Here is a 27,415-nt window from a genome sequence, read left to right as displayed (position 1 = left end):
TTGACCTCAACATACACACAATACATGAATCAGACCCACACATAGATCCAAAAACATGAGAGGACAAATGCACACACATGCACGCATGTGCACACACACACACACACACACACACACACACACACACACACTGACTTCCTAGCTTTAGAGCTGGTTGGGTTTTATACGAAAAGAAAAAGGGAATAAATGGAAAAGAGGAAGAAGATGGGAGAACCTTTTGCCACATTCAGACATTGATTTCAGCTGCTTTGTGTTAAGAAATCCTTTTAGGATGCAGCCTTATCCCATGGGAATTCTGATTCACTTTAAGCACCAAGCATGGAATACAAACGCTACATTGGAATGAGTTCACCTCTGTATTTCAAGAAATTCCTGATTCCCACCTCAGTCCACAGCCAGGGAAGCCTGTGTAGTTCCAGGCTCAGGACCAGCCTGCGGGTTGGTGACGTACCTGTTTCTGTCTTTGCATCCCCTCTGAGGGATGTCTCTAGGACCGTATAAAGTGTTTCTCGGACTTTCAAGAGTGAAATGGGGCAAAGGAGAGAGAAAAGCTTCTTACCCTTGGTCAGCTCTGCTGGGTGTGGGCGCAGCTTTGATGAAACTGTCAAGATTTTGACTTTTTAAAAATAAAGAAGAAAGAACCTTATTAATTAAGTTACAAAAATGGTTGGAATTATTTGTTAAAACTGATATTTTATTATAAAAGATTTACTAAAACCTTGACACCAGCCATTTTCTTGAAATTTAGTAATGGAACTGGTTCTGGAAGTATCCAGTGAACAGACAGCTCTGGTTCCTTATTGAATGACAAAGCCAAAGTCCAAACAAACTGACCAGTCTTGACTAGTCCAAAATAACACCTAGCCTCACTGTGGGTTCTAGCCTACCAGGCTCTTCCCTCTTCCACACTGTCCTTCTGCTAAAAGGAGCGAACCAATGACAAGGTTTTATGTAATTATTGAAAAACAACTTGAACATAAATAATCACAGGTACCATCCCTGGAAATCACCTGAGCAAAACCTCTAATGTCTCAGACATGAGGGGACAGGGTTGTCACTTCAGTCGGGATCAGTCAACTTAACTGATGACTTCATTACCCTCATAATCACTGATGGGCATGAACCCAGAAGGAAGAGCATATTAAATCTTACCCTTGAAAACTGATTAACGTCTTTGGAACTTTAAACAGACAAAAAAAAATCCACTCAATAAAAATGGAATTAAATCAACTGGTCATTTCACCTTGAATCCTATGAACCTATATGTCCTCAAAATAAATTTTACTATTAAGTTTTGATAGAAATCAATACTGGTCTAAATCTTCAGCTTACAGGAGCAAAGTTTCAGCCTTCGAACAAATCAGTGCTGTGTTGGCTTCCTTTCCCACTTATTCTCAAAACAAACCCTAACATTAGGACACGAAGGAGATTGTTTTTCATTAGCTCATTTTGGAACAAAGCAATGGTTTACCCAAAAACTTATCCTGCCTCGAGAAGCAGCCATGCTAAGCCTGTAGCCGCAACTAAATGGTGTTTTGATAATAATCTCCATCTACAGCACTTTTGTTTTAAAGGGATCTTATAACCATTATTCCGCTTGATCCTTCTTGCTCCCTGCTGCCAATGATGGAATAATCCCATGATCCTCATGCTGTGGCTGGCCAGCTGGTGCTCAGCGTCCATGGGACTTGCTCAGAACCCCATCTACTAAGCAATGAGATTTTGACTTTCTGGTTCCACGTACTCCAGCTTTTCTATTCATAAGTGTTACTACTGATACAGCAAAGAAGAGAGCTAAGACATAATTCTCTCACCCGTGGTTACTCTTGTTTACTTCTGGAGTGACTTTGATCAGGTTGTCAAGGCTCTGGCCCCTTTAAAACATTGAAGAAATGGAGAGGTTAATAACCAGTAGAATGAAACTATTAATTAAGTCTCAGAAACAGTATAAACACTCGTTGAGACCATGCCAAAGAGTGAGGCAATATTTTAATCTTGCAGATATTGTCAACCACTTCCAAGTATATAAAACATTTTTTAATTAGACCATACACTTGCCCCATAGAACATTCCAGAAATCATTCTCTCTTGGTAGCAACCTGCAACATGTGTAAAAGAAACTTTTAAAATCTACATTTTGTTGATATTTTTAGCAAGTTTTCTATTACTAAACTGCATTAAGATAAATATACTAATTTGTTTAAAATGCACCATATACAACCTGCTATCTATTTCTGGTAATGACACATTGCAGCTGATTGTTTTAGAAACAAATGGTAAGCCGGGCAGTGGTGGCGCACGCCTTTAATCCCAGCACTCGGGAGGCAGAGGCAGGCAGATCTTGTGAGTTCGAGGCCAGCCTGGTCTACAAGAGCTAGTTCCAGGACAGGCTCCAAAACCACAGAGAAACCCTGTCTCGAAACCCCCCCCCCCAAAAAAAACTAAAGTCTATTGACTTCTGAAATGGACCAAGATGCAAGCCATATTGGCTGAACTATGAACTCCACAGTTGCTGGAAACACTTGAGTGCTTGACTGTTGGCCTTAACTACACGCCTGCTTCTGATCTTCCTGTAACGATGCCTCTCCTATTGCATATGCATGTGCTTTAACATACATCTCGCCAGCAAACATGCCTCTGATCTACAGAGGGAGCCACATGGGGAGAAGAGCCTCCTCAGAAGCAAGCCTCACCACTCTCCCCACACTTGATGACCTCACAAAGATGTCTCTGAGGTTTTCATTTACACAACATCAAAGATACAGTATTTAGAAGCAACCAGATGTGGACCCAAGTTTTGATCCAGCTGTCTCAAGATGTGATCTTCAGACTAAAGACAACAGAGAAAATATGTGTACTCTTGTTATGGCAATAATGAAACAATTAACCCCACAGAAACAACTGCTGTATTCTACATTCGCCTTTGATGCTTTTCACCTAAATCAAGCCTATGGGATTTGAATCACATGATCCTAGGGAAAAAATTCCAGGTTACAAGTGGAAGATTTTAGTGTTCAAATAAATAATAGATCAGCAAGTGCCACAAACCCTTCTTTAGAGAGTGTCAGTTGAGGAGTTTGCTTCATTATATTGTGTAGACTTCAGTCTCTTTAGACATTAAATGAGCCCTAAAAACTGTATAGGGCTATTTAAAATCCTACTGCATAAGTCAATAAGAAAAAACTAATTAATGTGGTAATCTAATTATCATAATGATATACTATTTGAAGTTAAACTGGGCGAATCATTGCCTCATGGTGTATGTATCATCAGTATTTATGTGTTCCTGCAGTCCACCAATAGCAAAGACCAATGATCTAGCCTCTGCCAAGTGGTGGGGTAGATGTGATCCAAACAGACAGCCAGACTGGGGAAAAGCAGAACACAGACAAACACCTAAGTGGATGGCCAACTTTCAGCTAACTGTATATGCTGTACTTTAAAAGTGTATTTGGTGTTTGCAATGCTGAGGACAAGTAAGGGTATGATTTAATCACATTCAGTCACCAAAAGTGACCTATTTAAAAGGAAGGCCATATGGTGGCAGCACTCCAGAAAATGGGCACAGCATGTATAAATGCCTTAAAACAAGAATGAGCCTGAAATACAAAAGGTTGATTGGTTGATTTGGTAGGACTTTATTGAAAAACTAAAAGGTTATCTCTAAGCGTTAGAATTTTATTTCACCAGAGATGGAAAAACAGTGAAAGCTTTCAAATAAAGAAGGAAGCATTCTCTCTCTCTCTCTCTCTCTCTCTCTCTCTCTCTCTCTCTCTCTCTGTGTGTGTGTGTGTGTGTGTGTGTGTGTGTCTATCTCTCTCTGTGTCCGTCTCTCTCTCTGTGTCTGTCTGTCTCTGTCTCTCTCTCTGTCTCTGTCTCTCTCTGTCTCTCTCTCTCTCCCTCTCTCTCTCCCTCTGTGTGTGTGTGTTTGTCTGTCTGTCTGTCTCTGTGTGTGTCTGTGTGTGTGTGTGTTTGTGTGTACATGTGCATGCATGCACACATGCCTGCCAGAGGTTGATCTCTTGTATTTTCCTATATCACTCTTCTTACTTAATAAAGAGCTCACTAATTTGGTGAGACTAGCCAGACTATGCCCAGGGATCCTCCTGTCTCTACCTTCCTAGGGCTGAACTTGCAGGACCATGCTGCTATGTCTGACTTTTTCAAGGATGCTGAGAATTGAATTTAGGTGCTCACGCTTTGTTACTGACAGAGTCCCTAACTATATACTTAAAATATCTAGAGTCTCAGGATGTAAAAAGTCAACTAAAAGTACTGTCTTTAGAAGTCCATAGAAAGCATACACATACAAATACACACATTTCACATGTGCTCTCACACATGGACATAGATTATACATGTACTCACATACACAAAGGAAGACGCAATCACTATTTTTATATGTACAATAACCCACTTGTACAAAATACATACACGCACACATTCACGTACATGTCCACATGCACACATACACAGGCACACATCTTCACTTGTAAGCATACACATGAGCTTATATAGGAAAACACACATGCAAGCAAGCATTTGAAAGACATGCACATTAGCACATACCCATTTTAATATAAAGAATGATAAGCCTCAGTTTAAAGTTTTTAAATAAATATTAAGTAGGAAAATAATTTCAGATGTCAAGATGAACTAAATGTATGTAGACTGTCTAGACCATTATAAAAATATAACTAATCTGAATGTTTTTCTATCACTAACTTCTGATTCATTTTTTATATCTAGCATGTGTTGAACACGAGAGTAGTATAATTCCTCTTTAGTAGGTGAGTATGACGGTTAGTTTTACGTCAACTTGTCGCATGCTAGAGTCATTTTGGAAGAGGGAACCTCAACCGAGAAAGTGCCCCTACAAGATTTGCCTTTGATCAAAACTTTAGTGCATTTTCTTGATTGCTATTTAATGTGGGTGCCCCTACCACACAGGCGAGTGATGCCACCCCTGGGTAGGGTTGTCCAGGATGGTATAAATAACCATAGTGAGCACGCCGTGAGGAGCAAGCCAGTAAGCATCACTTCCTTGTGGCCTCTGCCCCAGTATCTGCCTCAGGGTTCCTGCCCTCTTTGCTCCTGCCCTGACTTCCCCTAGAGATTGGCTCTGATATAAACTGAGAGGTAAAATAAACCACTTCCTCCCCAACTTGCTTTTGGACCGAGGTCTTTATCACAGCAGTGTAAAAGTAACTTAAGGCATTGAGTAAACAGGGCCGGTGACACAGTCAGAAGCTGACCTTGAACCAGGGCTTTCAGATTCCCTGTTTGCATCAACATCTCAGTTATCTTTCTGAACCACTTAAAGGAGTCAAAGACACCAACATTTTGTCTTGTTTTGTTTCTCAGCGAGGATGCAAGACTTAGTTGTTTTGCCAAATTCACTGGGTGGTTGTGCCTCTGATTGTACCACACAGGCAAAAGCTGGGCAGCTTGGCACTGTGTGCAAAAGCTTTCAGCTAGATGAGCCTTTGCCTCTGGGGCACTGGTGACACATTTCAGAATGAACAAATAATATCATATACTGAGTTTACTAAGTGGGAAAGAGTTCACGGAATTATTTGACAGACCATTTTCAGCTACACGGCAACAAGTTTAGTTTCACATGTACATACACACATGCACACCGTCCTGTATACACACACACACACACACACACACACACACACACACACACATACATACATGTATATATACTCTACTCTTACGTACGCACATGCTCTTATGTATACCTCTACTCATAGACTCACTTCCACACTTTTATAGATATAATTCTCACACACACACTTCACACACTATATATACATACACATGCACACGAATGCAAAGTGGGATGTCACAGCTGAGACGCTTATTCAAAACTGTCTTGTAATTTCTCAAAGCCACCAGGTAACAAATGCCACCAAAGCACAAGCGACCAAGGTAATGCAAACGAGCCTGTGAATTACTCCTTCCAAGCTGCCGTGTTGGAGAAAATAAAAAGGGTGTTTGGGCCTGAAGTTCCATTCACTGTCCCAACCGTGAACACTGGCATTCCAATGCATATGATGCCTTGCCGAGGGACACTCTAGACACATTACCTCTTCATAGTTATCTGTGCCTCAGGATTCGCCTTAATCAGTCCATTAAGGTCTTGTTTCCTTTGGAAAAAGAAATGAGTTCCAATGAATGCCATTAAAATAAAACAGTAATCAAATGAATAATAGCTCAGATATTAAGAAGCGATGAATGTAAAGTTCTCTGCACCAGTGTGGACATTTAAAGTTCTAAATGAAAATGGCAGTTGTCTCACACCTCACAATGAAGGCAGGGTGTGCATTTGCTAACAACATGCATACACAGGTGCTGTCTGTTCTGTTCTGTTCTCAGAACACGGGGTCACATGCCACTTCGGTCTGAACAAAGTCAGCCTTGTCTGAAGATCCGTCTAGTTAGATCATGTCTAACAAGCCACGGTGAAACAAGGTAAGTTAGATGAAGTTAGTCACTGGAACCAGACTGAAGACAAATTACTAACTGATACAATCTTTTTGTTTGTTTGTTTCTTTAATAATAATAAAATAATGATAACAACATAATGATTTAACAAAATTGAAAATATTAAGAAAGCATGCCCTCATATAAACCCATATAGTACCCATGTTGAAACCTTTTGTCTCAAAGTAAGTTATTTTAAGAAACAGAGAGCAAGATTTAGAAATATAAAATGTCATTACATAGTAGCAAGCATAATGACCCACTTCTTACTGGATCTACATGCTGGCCCATCAAAAATCAAGAGGAGCATAAACTATGTTCCAAGTGGACAGTGGGGGATGGTAGAAATGGAGAGTGGGTACCAAAGGCATCATAGCTCTGGGCAGGTGATGCAGCAGTGAGTCCTTCCTCCCATTTAGGTACCGGCCCAGCCTCACCCTGGGCTGCAGCTGAAACCACCAGAAGAGGTGACTGTAGGAGTCTTAGTCAAGCTGGCTTGTGGTATGGGGGGTCCTTCTGTGCATGTGTTGCTTTTATTAGTTAGTAAATAAGGAAGCTTCCTTGGCCCATGATAGGGTAGAGTAGAGCTAGCCTGAGAAGAGGTGGGGGTAACTAGACTGAATGCTGGGAGAAAGAAGGCGGAGTCAGGAGAAGCCACATAGCCCTGCCAGGACAGAACCTCGTCAGAAAGCCACAGCCACATGGCAATACACAGATTAATAGAAATGGGTTAAATTAAGATGTAAGAGCAAGCCAATAAGAAGCTAGGGCTAACGGGCCACGCAGTTTGATTTAATTAATACAGTTTCTGTGTGGTTATTTTGGGGTTGAGCAGCCAGGAATGAACAAACGGTTGTCTGTGTCATTCTGGAAATGTACACTGGAAACTATGTGAAGGCTGCATTCTATAGATAAAGAATTCTACTCTCTCATCAACCCTTAAAAAGATATCAATGCCCCAAATCAAAGAGAAAAGTAATTCAGTATTAAATATTGAGACAATTATTTTAAAATAAATGTATTCGTGGAATACAAGGATGGATGACCACCTCTCCCATCCTTCTTGACTAATTCCATACTTTAAATTATGGTCATGAAGTTAAAATGTCAAATCATTTGCCTTTGGATTATCAGGTAGAAATCAGAATTGGAGACATTAGTGAGACTTACCCAGAGGTGTTCTCATGTCCTCTGGACTTGGTCTTCATAACATTATCAAGCTCTCTACCTCTTATGAAAAGAATGTTTGGATTAGTTTCAAGGCATTTCCATAGAATTAGATATAAATCACCCTTTCTATATCTTTAGTGATTAATTCAAGCTTTTGCAGAAAATCATTATCCTAATATCAAATATGTTTTAGTATAAAATTTATCAAGTAACACAGTTAAATAAATCTCCAAGATTTCATCATGCTACATATAAATGTAAATTTTGATGCAATAACAATGCACTCTTCAAAGTGAATAACAGGGCTGCAGAAGGAGGACACAAAAGACATGAGACATATTCAAAGCTGAGATTCCCTGCACACCGCTGAGAAGGTCGCCAGGTAAGCCAAGGGGAGCCTGAGACTCAGAGACAACCAGGCAGTTCTTACCTTCTGCTGCTTTTGTCTGCTGTGGCACTCATTTTGGGAACTGGTCTGAGGCCTTGGCTTTATTGGGGAGAAAAAGTCATCAGAACTTATGTCAACAACAAGAAAACAGTGTCTTCCACACAGGAGCACTGATACACATACGGCCTCACGCAGACTATGGCCGAGTGCACAGGGTCAAGCCAGATGGAGCCCGGAAGTGGTCAACTTTCTCCCATCTCTATCCAAGAAACTTTCCCATCTCTATCCAAGAAACTTTCCCTAGCTGACAACCGATTGCATAAGAAAGGTTCTCTCCAATCGAGTATGTAAACCTCACTTAAGAAGGCTCCTTGCCTAGCAGTAGATGGCCAATGCAAAATGAACTCAATGGTGTTTTCGAATTTGCTTGTTTTATATTTGACATTTTTTTTTTTTTGCTACAAGCCGCAATATCGTACAGCAGTTACTCAGCCAAAGGGATCCGGTAAAGGCTAAACCAAAGAGCAAGGCTCTCTTTGTGACCAAGTGGCTGTCCTTCCCTGTAGATTTTTCACCGCAGCTACCTCTCTTTCTGTTACATATTTGAAAACAGTTTCCCACTGCCAGGCCATATTTCTCTCTCCTAGGTAAGCTCAGAGATCTGCCTTCCTGCCATTATCTTTATCAGAAGGTATTGGTCAGTACTTAGGGTCCAGGCGTAGAACACATCTGAAATATTCACAGATCTCCAAGGACGTAGAATCACTACCTGCCCAGAGCTGCTGCTCTGGTTTTACCCCACACCACCCACAGTCAGAACAGTTGATAACAGCATAGCCTGGAGCTGACAATTTAGAGGCCTGGGTTTCTTTTTCACTTAGAGCAAAATTCCAGACCCAGGCCCATAGGAACTGCAGCGTCTGGTGTAAGTGCTATCTGATCAAGAGCCTTCCTCTTCTCCCTGACTATTTCCTGGTTACCTGGAAAACTCTATGCTTGCTAGGAAAAAAGTAGTGGCGTGCTGATTTAGATTTAATTTAAAATTAGATTTATTCATAATTTTACTGAAAATAAACCTTTTAGCCCTTTACTAATCACCTAATAATGTAGCACACTAACCTTCCCCCAAAGAATCCCCTGAGGATTTACTTCCTTTCACTGGACATGTACTGGCCACTGCTATGGATCTGTGTGTGTATGCGAAAACTCTTATCTGATTTTCTATGGGGCAAAAGAATTCTGGTTCTGGAACCTGCTAGGGCTGGGGAATTGCTGGTTTTAAGGGTATACAATACTGAAAACATTTGTAATGGGGAGGACAAGGAAGAACCACGTAGAACTAAGACCAGTGTAGGACAAGGTAGAACAAGAAAGAAAAATGAGAAATGACAGACCGGAGAGAGAAGAATAGAGAACTACACACAGACGATTCCTGTTGTGAGTAGATTTCTTACCCCTCGGGTCTTTGCCCTCGGATTTCTAGCCCCCCTTTAGCTATTCGTCATGTCCTTAATTGAACCCTGAAAGGGAGTTTTAAAGGCAAGAACTTTTAAGGCTTTCTAAAAGTTTTTGTTTTTACTAGTCTTTTGTATGCTATGATTTTTGATTTCGTGTTTTTATATATGTGTGTGTGTGTGTGTGTGTGGTTTCCTGTGCTTTTTCATTGTTGGGTTTTTTTCTGGTTCATTGTTTTTTATTTGCATGTTTTGTTTTGTTTTTCTAAAGAAAAAAGAAAGGAAGGAAGGAAGGAAGGAAGGAAGGAAGGAAGGAAGGAAGGAAGGAAAAAGCTGCTGAATTTAATAAGGAGGTGGAGAGAATCTGGAGGCAAATGGGGAACAGGAAACCATGATCAGAAAGAATATATTATATGAATTTTCAATTAAGAAAACTTACATCAAATTGTCCGCAATATTTGCAAGATTCTCTGAAAACCATTGTGCTGGCTAGTTTTATGACAACTTGACACAATCTAAAGTCACCTGAGAGGAGGGAACCTCAATGGGAAAAATGCCTCCACAAGATGGGATTATATACAAGCCTATAGAGAATTTTTTTAGTGATTGATGGGGGAGGGTTCTATCCATGGTGGGTGGTGCCATCCCTGGGTTGGAGGTCCTACTTTCTGCAAGAAAGCAGGCTAAGCAAGTCATGGGGAGCAAGCAGGCAAGCAGCACCCCTCCATGGACTCTGCATCAGTTCCTGCTTCAAGTTTCCTGCCCTGCTTGAGTTCCTGCTTTGCCTTCCTTTGCTGATGAATGGTCCTGTGGAAATGTAAACTAAATGAACCCTTTCCTCCCCAAATTACTAGGGCCATGCTGTTTCATTTCATCAATAATAACCCTAACTGTGTAAATGAGAATGTGCCTGAATGTGGTGTCTGATGTTTCTAGAAACAACTGACCAGAAGGCCTTTGTGTTAATTACCCTTGACTTATCTTTGAGGGTTCACATATGTGGTGTGTGCATGTGCATGCCATATATGCATGTGGACATATGTGTACATAGTATGATTATGTGCTGTGAGTCCCAGAGGTCAGCATTAAGTTTCCTACTCTATTACTGTCTCCCTTACATCTCTCATTGAAGCTGGAGCTCACAGATTCAGTTACGCTGGTTACTCAGCAAGGTCCAGGCATCCCCCTGTTTCCTACTCCTTAAGTCCTAGGGTTTCTGATGCTCCCCATTTACCAGTGCTGGGGAACTGAGCTAATGTCCATGTGTTTGCATGGCAGGTGTTTTACTGACTGAGCATCTATCTCCCTACCCCATTTTCTAGCTTCCTATTTTAATTGATTTTCACAGTGGTACTTGATTTAAACCAGTCTTCTTCATGTTCCTCATTTTGCACTTTTTCCTTTACATTTCTTGATTCACATTAAAAATTGATAAGTGTTTTTATTATTTAAGAAAATACAGAATGAGAGATTTGGTAGAGAATTTGCATGGCCACCCTTTAGAGATGGCAGGGATTGTATTCCTTTAACCCACTATTTCTGCTAAATCTAAAGAGTTCATCTGTAGCAGACAGTATAGTGTAACACGCCCAGGCTGACAAGGTTTAAAAGGCTAGCCGAAGGAAAGACACATGCCAATGAATGTGTTTTACCTACCCTTTCTCTTTGTCCGTCCTTTGATGGATTTTCTTAAGACTTCCAAAGGCTGGATTGCTTTAGAACATTGGAGTTGGGGAAAGAAAGTGTGTGAGAAACTCAATGGCGTGCTCAGCGTCTTTTAGGACAGCTGAAGATTACTCACAGCAGGAATGAGATGCAACAGGGCCTAACGCACTGGAGAGTCTTAGAAATGCCTAATTCAAGCTGCATAAAATGTCTGAGAGACACCTCAATATTGAGATATCAACCATTACTCAGTACAACTTAATCAGTTTGAAAGCAAACCTTTCCCCCCAACCTCAGCCTTTCCTTTGGGGAAGATAGATTAGAGGGAGGTCAAATTTAATATATGCCTTGAGATTTTAACCTATTTAAGTACAAAAATTCTTTCATGCTAGGTAAAAATCAATAATTGATCAACACTTTAAATGGAAATATTTTGAGGACTTGGAGAAGTTATTCCCCATAAAAGTTTCTAGGGTATCGTGAAAGGGTCAACATCACGACTTTAGTACCTTATGCAAAATTATCACATAGAATGAAACTTTAGTATACAAAAATCTAATCATTATAAGAGGCTACTGTTTGTCCATTACTATAATCCCAGCACCTGAAATGCTGAGGCAGGATTGTGTGTTTGAGACTGACCGAGGCTACACGACAAGACCTTCTCTTAGAACAATAGAGAACTGAAGGCCAACCAATCCCCTGATACTACACAACCCAGTGCTGCACATTGACATTTAACGTTTTCATCTCTGATTGATTTCATTGTGACAAAATTATTGGCACATTAAGTCACCTTTAATACACCAGCACGCCGCTGTGACAGTTACTAAGTGCCCTGCCCATCACAGAGACTTTGCTGTGTGTTCCAGATCAGAGAGCTGACAGGGCATCTGACAGGACTGACTTAGAAGACGAGGGTATCACTCCATGCACACACTGGCACAGATAAATAGTTTTGAACAATAAATGTGACAACAGAAATAACTGTCATCTTATAAAAGCACGTTTAATGTCTAACCAAACGCAAAGTAAGTGGCCAGTCTGGCGAGAAGTGTGAGAAATCTCAGAAACCCTTAACCTTTGGCATTCCTGACAGCTCAGAAAGTGTTACTTAATTGGGCTGTCAGAAATTGTATTTCTTTCGATGTGAAAAATGATATCAGTAATGAAAAGCCAAATTTCTAGTTTGTCACTGTCAGTTTAAAATTGCAAATGCGTCTTTCAAAGACTAGTAGTTCAGTTTTTAATCACCAATTAACCTGCTTCAAAATTTTTCAGTGTCTTTCAACATCAAGATATTTACAAATACTTATGAAAAAATTAAACATGAGAAGTGTGACCAAGATCCCATCTAAGAAGTGCCTTCTACATTTTAAGAACTTCAGTTTTGAGTAGCTCCATTCCCAGAACCAAAGTGCCTTGTGGTCAATATACTCAGTCCATAAGATGCCTATAGTAACCAGTTGGGTTTCTTTTATTTTTAATATGAAAGGTTGTGTAGAGATCACCTAAGCCACACTCTTCTCCTTATGAGATGAGGAAATTACGGCACCTGACCAGGTCACCGAAATTCACAATAGTGGCAGAGCCTCTACTGTGGCACCCAGCCTTCTCTGACCTTACCCAGAGTCTGTGCCGCCAGACTGCCTGACCCTGGCAGGAGAACACAAGGCAATCAGAGGGTCACCCAAAGTGGCCTGCCTTGACAGACTCTTACCCTTTGGCATCTCCGTCCATCTGGGTGTTCATATAGATGAGACTTTCAAGACTCTGGGCTCTGGAAACAAAAAGAATTGCAATAAAAACTGCATGTTGAACTGAAATTGTGTGGTATCCTGAAAGGTCAGATATAATAAACATTTTCTATGAATTGCTCATTTACTCTCATTGAATGGAAGAGCAGAGATCCTTCCGGGCAATTATGTCTGAACTAAATGTACAATGCCGGGAGAGCTAGCCCATCTGCTGGTGTATTTGTCTGCCAGAGGATGCAGCTCCCTTCCCACCACCTCCACCGTCTGAAGAAGCAAGGCAAACAGTCTGAGACACAGGACTTCTGGAGTGAACAGACACACTTACCTTTTGTCTATCTGCTGTGTCTTCAGGTTTGCTCTGAAGAGGCCATCAAGACCTTGATTTCTTTAAATATATTGATTAAAAATCTCATCAGTAATAATGACAGATGTTTGACTCTAAAAAGCTTATACCAGTTGACATGTAAAATAGAAGCTGGCTGGGAAAGATGAGCTGTGATCCTAGAAATTGCTTTATTCCACACAGGTGTTTCCCCTAACTCCCAATTTAAATTACAATAAGCCTCTAAGGACATGGACCCAAAGAGATAAACTAGGAATATGCAGACCAAGATGGGTCTGTAGAAATGCTGTTTGGGTCCATGAAGTATTTCCTTTTTAGTTTTTTTTTTCTTTTCTCAACAACAAAAAAGCATGTGTATGAATGTTTTGCCAGTCTGTCCACGGTGTGCAATCCTTGGTTCCTGCAGAGGTCAGAAGAGGGTATCAGATCCCCCTGGAACTAGAGCGGAGAGCTGTGAGCCACTATGTGGGTGCTCTAAAAAAAAACCAGGTCCTTTGAAAGAGCATAGAGTACTCTTAACCTCTGAGCCGTTCTCCAGCCCGTTTTCTTTCTCTCTCTTTCTTTCTTTTTCTTCCTTCCTTCCTTCCTTCCTTTCTTTCTTTCTTTTGAAAGAAATATAATTACATTATTCTCCCTTTCCTCTCTGCCACCCCTCCTATGTACACTGCTCTCTCAGATCCCTGGCCTCTGGCATCTTTTTCTTTAATTGTTGATGTATATATTTTATTTGAACATAAACCAGTATCTATAAAGCTATCCATCATGAAGACATTTCAGGGTATCCTGAAAATGCCCAGCAACATTGACTGCCAGATTCCATGTGGCTTCCTCAATTGGTGCCAAGATGCTGTGACAAGACATTTTCTCTTCTTCTTGCCCTGGTTCCTCCACTGCCTGTGCCTCATGAGGTCAGTCACACCTGCATCTACAGCTCCTGATCTAACACCTCCTATCTGGGAAGATGAGGAAACCAAAGAGCAGCAAATCTAGGTGACTTGTTGGCATTCATCCCACAGATCACTGTTTTCAAAATAGCATGTGAAAACCATATTTCATAGCATCAGGTCAATGAAATCAGTGGACATTTCTTTATTGCTTTCTTCCCTTTGTTATCTGCTGATCCTCTCTGCCTCCATCATTAGTTTATCTCTCCTAGAATATTTTATTTTCGATTGCAAGTGATTTAAAACTTAGAGATAATAGTAACAGAGATATTAGTGGTTCAACTCCAAACATTCAGCAATCAAGTGAAACTGTATGCACATAAATGTGTTAAAAATACCAGAAACTTTGGTATATGTCTAAACATACAGCTATTTTAAATTTCATGGAACATGAAAATCAAAGATACATAAATATTAGTGCTTTAATAACTGTTTATTTATCCAAGCTCTTAATCCAAGATTTGTGAGATATTACTGGCTAGTCAGATAAGTTGATCCTACTCTGAAAAAGAGCATTGTTTGTAATTCTGGAAAGATGATAAAAGAAATCACAATGTTCAATACAACAATAACATGAAAAATGGACCTTTTTTAACCTCACCTGTTCAAGTTTTTGTTCATTCTAATGAGATTGTCCAGTTCTTCACTTTGTGAAGAGAAAATAAAATCTAATATTAGTTTAAAAACAAAACAACAAAAACAAAACCCTTCCCAGAGTCAAAGGGCAGATTAACCTTAAAATAACTCTGAGTACTCAGAAACAGAACACGAACCCCCATGTTAATTATCTGTGAATCCATCACCAATACGTAGGTGATTCACTGAAAGTGGCTTTGCCCATTTAATGATAAGACTGAAAGCTGAGAATGGACACGGAAAGGTTTGGAAAAGAGTTCTTGGCCCTGACAGGAAAGAGAAAGGAGGAATATTTTACCTCATGGGAAACAAACTGCCTAGCGCCCAAACATGGTGTATTGTTATTGTGTATTTCTTGAAATGCTACCTGATAAGCAAAGGCTAGCTGAAAATTTGTTTCTATCCCAAGGGAAAGAGCAACTATAAGAATCCTGTACATTTTAGCCCCAGACCTTTGTGGCTGGCGTGAGCCACAATGATAAGATTTTTCAGGATTCAAGTCTCTGGTGTGTATCACAAGCAAATTAGCATAAATCATGAGAAGACACTCGGTGGTAAATCAAACACGGTGGAGACAGCATTCTGGATGAAGAACCCAAGCTTTCAAAATGACTGTAAATTGATAAAAAGCTTTAGATATTAAGTTTCGCCATTGTCTTTGCCACAAATTAAATGCCCTTCATCAGATAGCAAAGCTCTCTAGTCCACAAAGAGCAGCTGGGATAATGAAACTCTTTCTGCTCCCTTTAGAGAGATTTCCCTGGGCATGTGAAAGCAGTGTTCTCTCTCTGTGGCTAATGTATGTCTCTGTGAGATTTGTGCCAGTGGCTAGGGGCAGGGGCAGGAGAGCCGAGTGACTGCTGCTCCCACTGTGTGGCATGACTTAGACCACATTGTCACTTCTCCTCAGCGTCACTGACTTGTCCTGCCCTCAGGCTCCAGCTGGAAACTTGTCCCATCATTAACAAGAACAAAGTATTAACCTGGGTGGCTTGGTCAGACCTGTAACCCCAGACACTCAGGAAGGTGAAACAAAAGTATCACAAGTTCAAGACCTGCTTGGGCCACAGAGTGAGCACAAGACCCAGCTGGGAAACCTAAAGAGACCTTGATTTGAAATTTAAAAAAAAGAAAAGAAAGCTGAGGCAATCTGAGACAGATCACTTTCCTGCCATGTTTAAGGCCCCACTTTAAGCAAGGCCCCAGTTTAAGCCTCAGTCCTGAAGAGTTTACTTCAAAGTGAATTCATAATATTAGAAATGTAGGTACTCAAATGAGAGAAGAATGAGACTTGAACATCAAACATGACATTTTCTGTAGTCTCCATCTAATGCAAAGGTCCTATTAGCTGCCCAGAGACCCACGAGTCACTGTCCCCTCTGGTCAGGTAATGGTGGCTGTTATGAGAGGGTCTCACTCTGTAGCCCAGGCTGCCCTTTTCCCGCAGCCTCCTAAGTGTTGGGATTGAAGGTGTGTACCAGCACGTCCAGCCTTTGCGACAGGTGGGGGTGGTTGTTTGGTTTGATTTTTAATGAGATACACTCCAGTAAATCCTTGTTATTGCTCAATGACATTAAATGGGGAGAAACTTCATGCATTAGGGACTGAAGCAATGAGATATTTGCATCCAGGGTTTTCATATTCTTGCATTAAGGATTAAAGCAATGAGATATTTTCATCCAGGGTTTTCATACAGTCCACCTCTGGACAAAGCTGCATGTTAACATGTAAATGGTCTTTGGTGACAAAGTAACGTCCCCGAAGATGAAGGTGAGAGAGGTGACAGATTAAGAGGAGACGACAGGCTGGTGCAGATCTGTGCACCAGAAATACCAGGTCTGTAATCCCTGAGACAGGCAAGAGCCACACGCCACAGGGTCACACAAGGAAGACTTCACAGGGCAGCTCATTCGTGACCTGAACCTTGAAAAATGGTAGGGTTTGACTAGATAGACATGGTGGCATTGAGACTGATAGGGGTGAGCACATGAAGAGGATGGCAGAAACAAGTGTGTCTGGGAAATGTAGAAAGCCGGTGGTCTAAGCTGGTGTCAAATATGGGCTAAATACGTGGGTGAAGTCAGAAATGATTCTGGAGCTGAATTATTCTCAATCCGGTTTAGCAAACGTAGCTATGTGTAACTTGATGGGCAGTGGGGAGTCATGGCAGATATCCACAGAGAAGTATCTGGCATTCAGGGGCAGTAAGGGGGCAGAAGGAAGAGAAGCTTGAGGAGTATAAGTGATTCTGAATAGCCATGCTGGCCTCTTATCCCGGACACAGTGAGGGCCTGAACTGTGTCCATGTATGTACAAGAGACAGCGTAGATGTTTAGGTTGTACAAACCTATACTTCACAGAGTGTGAAGGGATGGAAGAACTGAGAACGACTGGAAAGTCAAGCCTGCGGGGATGGAAGAACAGAAGCAGAAAACAGCATATCTATCAAGAAAGTTGATCACGGCCCAAGGATATTTGGGATGGAGTCACTAAGGGCAAAAGTAAATGGATATCTGGGCTAGCAACACAAATATGGGCCTGGAGCTCTGACTGAGACCTGAGGTCACTAGGAAGAGAAGACAAAATGAATGATCAAGATGAGCATTTACAAATGTCAGCACATCCACTATGCACAGATACTTACAGAGAGACACTGGGAGATATTTTCCTTCTTAATTATTTACAAGAAGCAGCACGGGGATTGGTTCATATTTAGATATTGCAGGGGCAGTGGTTAGCTTTTAGATCACAAACACGAGGGGGAACACAAGTTTGAGAGCTTTGGGACCTCACCCCTTGTCCGTCTTCTGAAGCGAAGCAGCCACCCTGATGATGTCATCGAGATCCTCAGTCCTTCAAAGAACAGAAAGAGAAGAAGATCAGCGGGCAAGGAGCTAACTGTTGGAACTACACTTCCTAGCATGGCCACAGTGCCGAGCTGACTGGAACGAGGAGTTGGTCCCTTCGTCTCCTCTCACGGTGCACACAGACACTGACTCCTTCAGAGCACGGGACCATTAAACCCCCACAGAATGCGCTGGCGTCACGTGACATACACAGCGCAATGTGGGAGGTGATGAGAGTTTCACAAAAACTTCTCGGTACAGGAAAGTCAGATTCTTCCCGAGTCTAAGGTATCTGTGTCGTCCGTGCTTCAAACTGGGGCTCTTCTGAGAGCCAAAGGGATAATGCAAAAGACATTTTACTTTGGAAAATATCTTAGCCATTTTTTTTTGCTTATTATACTGATGGAACTATTAAACTATAAAATAGCAAGGTTATAATCTTCCAGTTTGGTTTTTTTAAGAGAAAAAATTTCTGGGCTGGAGAGATGGCTCATCTGTTAAAGACAAGGCTCACCACCCCTCAAAGATCCTTTTCTGAGATTATAATGTAATGACATTATTTCTCTCTCCCTTTTCTCCCTCCAAACTATTCCATAAACCCCCTTGCTGTTTTTCAGATTCAAAGTCTCTTGTTTTCACTAATGGTTCATAAGTGCAAGCTACTCACCCTGTATAATGAATTTGTGTGCACCACAATTCTAAGGCTGGCTGACTGTTCGGTATTGTGTGTACTTCCCTAAGGAAAACCATCTCTCCCATATCCAGCCTTCCATATGCAGCCTGACTGTCCTAGATCTCACTGTGTTTACTATAATGCTCTCAAACTTGCAAGAGTCCTCTTGCTCCTGCCTCATAAAGGCTGGGATTACAGGCATGTGCCACCATGCCTGGCTTTAAAAAAGAAAAGGATTCTCCAAAGCTATTATTTTTCCTAAATAATAAAGAGGAAACGCAAGCAAAACATATTCAGAATGAATGCTCACCTAGGTAGGATGTATAAAACAGGTGTAAATCTGGACCATGGTGGGGAAATGCTTCCTTACCAAATTAATCCCCATGAAGGGTGAGCCTGTCCCGATGCTGCCAGAGAGGCTGCACACAACTGCCAGGACCAAGGGAAAGCTTTGACAGTGCAGGTCCAACTGAGCAAAACTATTTCCCATCGTTCATTCACGCCCCCAGCAACAGGGTCCTATATCTTGAAGCAAGTCAGGAAACACGAGACCAGCAAACCTCCTTCCTGCAAGGACTTTCATCCCATCCTCCCATCCTGTCCTTATGCTCAGACAATTTGGAATTTGCAATGTAAATCTTCAGACAAATTTAAAGAACAAGAACCTATAAAAGCATGTGCTACCTAGCCAGGCATGGTGCCACATTAAAACCAGCACAATGGATGCAGGAGCAGACGGACCTTTGTAAAATTGGGGCTGGCCTTGTGTGCATAGCAAAGTCCAGGGCAGCGGAGGTTACATAGTGCAACCCTGCCTCAAAAAGAGTTTACTCTTTATAGCAAGGGCTACGTAGTCCAACCCCATCTCAAAAAGAGTTTACTCTTTATAGCAAGGGCTTCGTAGTGCAACCCTGTCTCAAAAACAGCTTACTCATTATAGCTAAAGTTGAAAAGAAAACTGATTTTATCTAACTTACTTTTTTGAAGTACTCCAGCAAAGCATGCTTTACCACTGGTACAATTACACACATATAGACAGCAGAGAGTTTTATACCTGATATTTCTTTCAAGATGTCTATTGGCTTCTCCGTATGCACCTGATGGAGCAGCATGTATCTGCCTAGATTTTTAAAAATAATGCCTGTTAGGTAGGAAAACTCTTCCATGTTAAATTATATGTATGAGAATACATTTCTGTTAACAAATATAAATATTATACGATTAACAAAAATTTTACCTTAGTTTTTTGTATTGGCTAAGAATTCCATCATCCCCCTTTTAGAAAGCCTAAAATGTGAAAGGTGCTAACTTTACAACGCCGACGTCTCTTCATCTGCTTTAGAGCACTAGGCACCTTCATTCGTGTCTCATCTAGATGGAGATCATTTTATTTCCATTCATCAAAGTGTTTTGTCTTCATCTCCACTAGATAATTATATAACATCTTAAATATTAAGAATCCCTTTTGTTGTTAGACACCCAAATCAGACTTTTCCTTAAAGACTACCCCATGTGAATACTACCAAGAAATGTATTTACTAAAGTAAGAAAGAAATAAGTCTATATTTCAAAAATGTCTACCCCACCAAGAAGGTCCACACTGAACCGGCAGCAGTAAATTGTACAATGCTAGGCTGTCAGAATTTATAAGACTTCTCTCTTTTCCTTACACTGTGGCTGACCTACTTATACATTCTTGCTTATTCTCAAGAAGCCATATCCAACCATTTTTTTGCTCTCCTGAGGACCTGTGTTAATTACTTCCCTTTCATATTCGTTCGTTAAAGTCACCATGCTGTGATTAAAGTAATCAGGGTTTTTTTTAACATGCATGTTGTCCTAATTTTATTTTTTTTGGATCATTACTGAAAGAAATGAGCATAGGAAAGTGGATTTGACCAAGTCCTATGGAATTAAGCCTTTTCTGAATATAAACACGTGCAGCCCTCTACTGCCAATGGTTTTAGATTAGAATTTAGGTGGTACAGGGACAGCTTATTTCAGTTCCTCGAAAAAATCTATTCTAATTATGACATAATTGCTTAAGACTAAGAGGACCAATCATGTAAGACAGGAAGCTTGAGACATTGCTCTTATGAGATAATTATAATCGTTGCAGAAACGAAAAGTTATAAAACTAATCCATATTATTAATTAGTTCAGTGAAAAACTATTCTCTTGACTCATTAAAGCAATATCCTAAGGAGGAAATTTCTCAGCAATCCGGAGGGATTTTATGGGTTCAGCTCTGGAGTGGTTCCCCCTAAGGATGAACACATGGTACCACACACCCCTGTTTTTTGGTCAACACTTTCTAGCAGGTGACCCTCTTATTTAAAAAAATGCCTCTATAAATGTGACTTATGAAGAATGGTTCTATAATTGTGTCTTACATGGCATCAAAATTCCCCCTCACAAGGCCGAAATTACAAGAGACGTCAAGGCAAGCATTCAGGGAGATCCAACACGTTCAATCCCCACTGAGATGCTGAGATCTGACCTGACAGTACTAATGAAAAGAGGGAACATTCATCTTGAAAAATGGATCAAGATTATAAACTATGTGACAGGAACCAAAAGAGCTACGGAGAAACCCTGTCTCGAAAAAGTAAAAAAAAAAAACCAAACTCAAGCAACAGCCTAAAGGTATCTCAAGCATAATTGAGGACTTGGGTATTAACCCAAAGCTGTAAGAATTTTCTGCATCACAATATATAGCTCTTGATGAGAATCTTAACTACAGGAAAATAGAAATGAAATAGATTCACATACGACATTTAATGTGGTTTACATTTAATAGGCATGAGATATATGTCATATATATATATATATATCAAGTACTAATATATAAGAAATTTTCATCCAAACACTTCAATTCTATTGGTCCACAGCTATTTCAAGGATATAGTTCCCTAAAACAGGCAATAGCCTGTACTATTCTAAAACAAAAGTGGCCTGATAGCAGCTCTGTGTGAATGCACACGGAAAGCAGGACCATCCCTTGCACAAAGCCATTCACAATTCCTTTACTATCACTTCCCTTCAACATCCCGGCAAGACACTCAGAAGGGCAGTTCTTACCTGTTACTCTGTCTCAGTTGTTTAGGAGACGCAATGGGAGAGCGGGGTTTTGGAGGTATGGGAGGGTGAACAGCTGGATCCCTTTGAAACAGAAAACAGCAGTCCGTTACACCATGGAAATGTTTTCCATTTTTATCTATGAGCTCACAACATCTGCCTTGTATAGGGAAATATCTCTTTTAAACTCATGACCCCATGTATGGAGAAACCGAAAGGTCAGAGTTCACAGAGTGCATACTCTAAAGTCAGTTATTTTAAATATGGGTATTTTAATGGTCCATTCGACTGGGCTTTTGGAAAGCGTCTGTAACTACAGCTGGAACTATACCACGCCCTGCAGTTAGCTCAGCATCTTGCTTGCTAGTATACTTAGCAAGCCACGGCATTTCGAGCCATCACATGGGCACAGTGAAAGGTTCTCTAGTATTAGCGTATAAGCTTCTTTAGGGATTATGTCAACTCACAGGCTGCTATAGAAACAGCAAGAAGGCTTCTTATGTTGTAGATCTCAAAGAAAACTTGGTTTGGAGAACTGAACTAATTCTTGACTCGACTATTGTCATGACGCTTCAAATGATAGCAAAACAAACACGAAATATGCTATTAGTCAACTTTCAATGAGACACCAAAGTAGACCCAAAAAGTTCACATGATTGAGTGACAAGGGAACTGGAAATGGTCAAGTAAGTCAGCTCCAAAGCCAGGTCACTCTCCAGCTTCCCACCTCCCATCGTGGCCACCTAGGGCTTCTCTGTTGCCCCAACGCTAAGCTCTGTACCTAGGGAAAAGTGCCCCATGGTCTGACCCCCTAGTCCTTTATGGCTGCTGAGCGATGTGCACTTGAGTACGAGGCTCCCTGCATTGCCAGCTCTGAGGCAACGGGTTAACCTTAGTCTGCTTCTTCATCTGTAATAAGCTCTCTAACAGGATTGTTGGGGGATTTCTGAGGCAGAATGAGATCATAGTTTTAGTCAGTGAGCATCGCTAGGTAGCTTTCTGTGTGCAATACATTCCTATTTTTACAAGACTTTTAATCTACAAATAAGTGCTATTGTACAAAAACAAATCAGGGGAAAGACATAGAGTGATAAGAGTCGGGGAAAGACATAGAGTGATGGGTAGGGATTCTTATTTTAATAGCATAGCCTTGGGAAGCCTTGTGCAAAGCAAAATTAAAGCTGAGACCTGCAGAAAGGGACAAATTCCCTGAGGACAGTTGGGACATCAGCTTAGAGATGACATTTGACACTTGAAACTGTATGAGATAATGAAAGGAATCCATGCGAAGAGAGGCAAACTGGTAGCCAAGGACTCCTGCCTCATGTCTCATGTTATTCAGTGATCAAAAAATGAGACGTTATCACAAGGAAGTCCGAAGGTGCAGTGGTCAAGAGAAAAGAAGATGAAAGTGAGCAGGGAATATCCTCCAGCTAAGCACAGCCCTGCCCGGTCTGACTGACCCAGCAAGACAAGGACGGTGAAATTAGCATGACGTCAGCAGAGTGGTCAGGTCATTGATAACCCTGATAGAAGTCCTTCTGAGAGAGCGTTGTGTATTTGGGGGTGGAGCTGGACACACTTCAGGAGTAGATTTAGGAGAAAATGTGAAAGAAGGGAGGAGAAATGAAGTAGTTGTTTGACAGTAGGGTCCAAGATCCAAGGTCACTACAAGCCCAGAGCTAAATATTATTTTTTTCTTCCCATTTTACAGATGAAAAGACTAAGCCAGGAACAGTGAAAATAAATAGTTCATAAATATACAGCTTGCAAGTGGGAATCTGAGCCAGGAGGTTTGGTGTCATAACCTTCTTCATGTTCCACTGCCTGGCAAGGGATCCTCATACCTGCGTATGTAAACCTGAGTGTGTTACCACTTAGCTAAAGACAGCTCTTGCACGTCGTCCTCTCTTGCATTATTCAGCTATTTGGAAACAGAGGTAAATCGTTTTCAAAGTGATAAAAATTCAGCCAAGAGTACGGCAGAACGTGGTGACCCAGGACAAGGATGGGTGGGAAAGCCAGGGATTCAACAAGGCGTGGTGGAGTCCATGATGGAACTGGAACAGAATGGGGTCTGGAGATTGTGACTCTGTGGAAAAGAAGGCAGAATCCATGAACTGGGCTGGTGTTTAAGGTGAGGCTGAGGAATCACCGGACTCAGGACTGGGGGAGAGATCGCTAAAGAGACAACACAGCAGTAAAAGTAAAGCTTAGAAAGTGACATTTTGTGGTCATTTACAAGGGCCTGGCCTGTGATCAGTTAAGATAGAGTGGGGAAGATCTTTGGAAAGGAGGCCAAGAATGTAAAATCCCAGAGGTGGTGTCCTCAACATAGACGAGAAAATCATCAGGTATTATAATGGGGTTGGAGGTATATATGAGGAACAAAGGGTCTGAAGTTGAAATCTTTGAAGATTGAAGCTGAGTGATGCCTTCAGAGGAAGCCAGCAAAGAAGAAAAGTGACTTCCAAGAAGACAGAGTGCCGCGCCACGCCCCAGTGTCTGTACTCAGTGAGCTATTACCCAGTTCGCGAGCTTCGGGCAAGGGGGATGGAGGTTAAAATACACAAACACACACAGACAGAGAGACAGAGACACGGGTCATCCTTGAATTCCCCAAGAATGCCCCCTTTATTGTGTTTAGGGGCAGATTATATAGAGATAGCCATGCCCCAGCCAAACCCACCAGAAACCACTGCTTTCTGCTGAAGGTCTCCTGCTCGGAGCAGCTGTAGGCACTCAGATCGGGGAATTACAAGAAATTCAGGATCTGGCATCTCACTGCCCCCAACAATGGAGAGTTTAAGGCGGGAGGAGTTAAAGGCAAAGGGGAATAAAAGCAGGACCAAACAAGAACCCCTTCCTTTCCTCCATCCCTGCCGTGAGCAGGCACGGGGGGGGGGGGGGGGGAAAGCCCTTGCTGAAGGAAGAGTGGAGACAGCACACCCACAGGATGAGTAATGACTAAGCCAGGCTGAGGAGCAGTGGAGTTTGATGATAATGGATGCTAGCCAGGGCGGAAGGATTTGATGTAGGATACCAGTGGTGCTGATACCAGAAATCTAAGAATCTGTGACAATGGTCCAAGTGGCCAGAAATGACCGAATTTCTTTGATGTCAATGGACATCTGAGAGGATATGTTGGCTTTTGATCTGAGGCTCGTGGGGAACACAGAGCACAGGGTTTTCTGACTCTTGGTTCCAAACCTGTAGGCAGGGGACACTAGAACAATTTGTATGGAAATACTCTCCCCATCTCGGCCTGTGTGGGGGAGGATTCTATTTGTTTAGCTCTTCTTTGTTTGTCTTCTTGCTACAACCTGAAAGTTTTCATGTGTTTCTCTTGAAAAACTGATCGTCAGTAGTGTATCTATGTGAAACACAGATATCAAATTCTCTTTGCTGATCAAATGCTTTCCTTCCAGCAGGAGCTGGAAGATGGGGAATAATCAATCCAGATAATACTAGGACTGTACAGGGCACTGGACACGCGGACAGGCAGGAGTGTAGCAACCACACGGAAAGGAGAATTATAAAAATGGGGGGGGGTCTGTGTCCAGCTTGGATTATACCAGATCCACATCAATGGAACGTGAGAGCTCTGTTTTAGAATGGATAAGGCTTCGAAGAGGTGAGTGAGTATTTGTTGAGTGAGTCTGGGAGGGAGATATTAGCAGTGGGGAAAAAATAGATCTGAGGTGGTTGGTGGTTGGGGTAGTTCTGGGGGGCGGGGCGGGGGAGGTGGGTATGAGGTCACAAAAGCCAAGAACAGTGAAATATGCCTAGTTCCCGGGGTGGCAGGCTCACACCCTGCTGGGGCAGCGGCAGGGCAATGCCCTGCAGGCTTCACTTCACCTCAGAGGAGCTTCCATTTGCATCTTTGCATTGACAACCGCAGATGACAGAACCCAAGCCTGGTGTGAGGGGAGGATGAGAAAAGTCATTCACACTGTGCCAGGAACATTATGTGATCCAAGCAGGAGGATTGAAAATGAAAGGCAGGCAGGAAGCTGTGGCCTGGAGTGTCGCGAGGAGAAGGAGACAAAGGACATTTATTGGAGCGATCTTAATTGAATCCTTCTTCTTTGAGACGTGATGTCTGAGCTCAGATACCCCCGCTGTCTACTCCGTCCTTCCTGGCACCCTACGAGCTTTCACAGGATCTCCGCCGCCACGTTAGTGCACGTAATTGTAATGAGTTGCTTCCCGGAATAAAAAGGCGTTTTTCAAGAGAAACACATGAAAACTTTCAGATTGTAACACAAAGACCAGAGCTAAACAAATAAAATCCTCCCGTAAAGAGGGTTGTTCATGTTGGCTGTTTCCACAAGCCCCCGCAAACACCGCTTCTGGTCCCCATGTTGCTGTGGGGTAATGTATTTGGTTACAGGGTTATTAGTGTTGCAACGGGGTAGCACGCTTGGCTCGGGACTCAGAATTCCAGAGTTTGTGGCCATTTCTCTTACTGCAGCACAAGCCTGGGTTCCACTAAAGACAACTGACTCTTATGTTTATTTCTGAACTTCTCTCTCATGTTCACCGTGTATTCTTCTTCTGTTGCACAAACAGAATTTCCATTTCAACAACAGCAAAGGAGCATGCGTGGACCAAGAAGTAACCTCTCAGCTGTTCCCGCCACCCTGACGCCGCCTGCTACTATGCTTCCTTGCCAGGCAGGACTCTGATTCCTCTGAAATCATAAGCTTTTGCTTCCATAAGTTGCCTGGGTCATGGTGTTTCGTCATAGCAAAAGGGAAGTCATTAATACAGCCACCATTCTGTTCAGGAATTTTAACGGTGGCTAAGGTCCCCCTAAAACACAATTCCAAATGCTGCAGTCCTCAAATATCAAAATCACTAATGTCTATGCTCCTTAAAGTCCAAAATTGAAATACAATTCTAGAAAAATAATTTGCCAGGTTCTCACATATATTATTCATTTTACAAGCATAACATGTGGACATTTTTTCTCACTGAGGGCTAGTTATGGAATTCTCTTTATACTATGTTGCTGGTAACATGTCAGTTGATGGTGCAGCCTGTTTGATGTCACGTGCTTCTTTTCTCCTTACCAGACTACATATAACCCAGTATTTTAAATGCACGTTGAGTTTTCAAAGGCCGCCAAGTCAGGCATGGTGGTACATCCTCCTACTTTCTGGGAGGCTAACCTGGAAGGATTTGGAGTTCAAAGCCAGAGAAGCAGCCATTATCAACGCGACAGGAACCTGTTCCACAGCCACCTGTGTTTTAGACACCAGTGTACAAAGCTAGAAAAAGTATGACCCACCCTTGCAAAGAGCTTATAAGGCCCAAGGCAATGTTCAAAGGAAAGTGACTGTAACGGTTTGTGTCTTGTGCCTAGGGTCACTACCAAACCCTGAGCCCAGTCAATTCCAGGATTTCTGCTCCAGACTAGCTTTGGGGCTGACTTTCTGTGAGCATGCAAAGGAATTCCACTCTTCCTCAACCTCAGCTTCTTTACCTCCAAGAAAGAGGCTTCTCTAGATCTCTGGGTGGCCAATGAGGAGACAGTTACTGCCAAGTGTTTTTCATCCCTGAAGGCCTTGGCTACTTTGGATAGATCAAGTAATTTGACATTTGAATATTCGGTTTTTCAAACATATGGAGATGCTGTTATGGTTAATAAAATTTAACTTTAGCATTGATCGAGAACATAGTTCACCAAGTCAGTTCTCTAACATGGATGTGGTTTATCTCCCAAAGGCTGCTCTGTCAGAGAGATAGCAAAGCGAATCATAATGTACGAATCCTACTTGAGTTCCCATAAGACTGAATTAGTAAGAAAAGAATAACCCTAAAGTCCCAGTCTGGTACCCTCTCTTACAATAGACACTCTCCTCTCTCAGGCACTCTTGGGAAATGGTCTTTAGTGTCTGAACATAGGAAAGATTTTATTTCCAAAGCTATGAGCTAATCTTTTCCTAACAAGAACAGAACGTCAG

General features: G+C 41.8%; 1 protein-coding gene across 1 annotated transcript in view; it reads right to left on the bottom strand.

Moving 5' to 3' along the window:
* Scel (sciellin) overlaps window positions 1-27,415 on the bottom strand; it is a 76,703-nt gene that overhangs the window by 26,760 nt on the left and 22,528 nt on the right. The window contains exons 8-19 of the mRNA XM_075949236.1: window positions 21,450-21,530; window positions 19,423-19,488; window positions 17,643-17,702; window positions 14,815-14,859; window positions 13,252-13,311; window positions 12,890-12,949; window positions 11,161-11,217; window positions 8,093-8,149; window positions 7,663-7,722; window positions 6,096-6,155; window positions 1,815-1,874; window positions 560-616 (exon numbers count right to left, since the gene is read on the bottom strand). Of these exons, the coding sequence (XP_075805351.1) occupies window positions 560-616; window positions 1,815-1,874; window positions 6,096-6,155; window positions 7,663-7,722; window positions 8,093-8,149; window positions 11,161-11,217; window positions 12,890-12,949; window positions 13,252-13,311; window positions 14,815-14,859; window positions 17,643-17,702; window positions 19,423-19,488; window positions 21,450-21,530 (723 nt within the window). The remainder of the gene's footprint in view (window positions 1-559; window positions 617-1,814; window positions 1,875-6,095; window positions 6,156-7,662; window positions 7,723-8,092; window positions 8,150-11,160; window positions 11,218-12,889; window positions 12,950-13,251; window positions 13,312-14,814; window positions 14,860-17,642; window positions 17,703-19,422; window positions 19,489-21,449; window positions 21,531-27,415) is intronic.

Source organism: Microtus pennsylvanicus, chromosome 15, assembly GCF_037038515.1.
Source record: "Microtus pennsylvanicus isolate mMicPen1 chromosome 15, mMicPen1.hap1, whole genome shotgun sequence".
In the NCBI taxonomy this organism is placed as follows: Eukaryota; Metazoa; Chordata; class Mammalia; order Rodentia; family Cricetidae; genus Microtus; species Microtus pennsylvanicus.
This window is presented reverse-complemented; position numbering and strand designations above follow the sequence as displayed.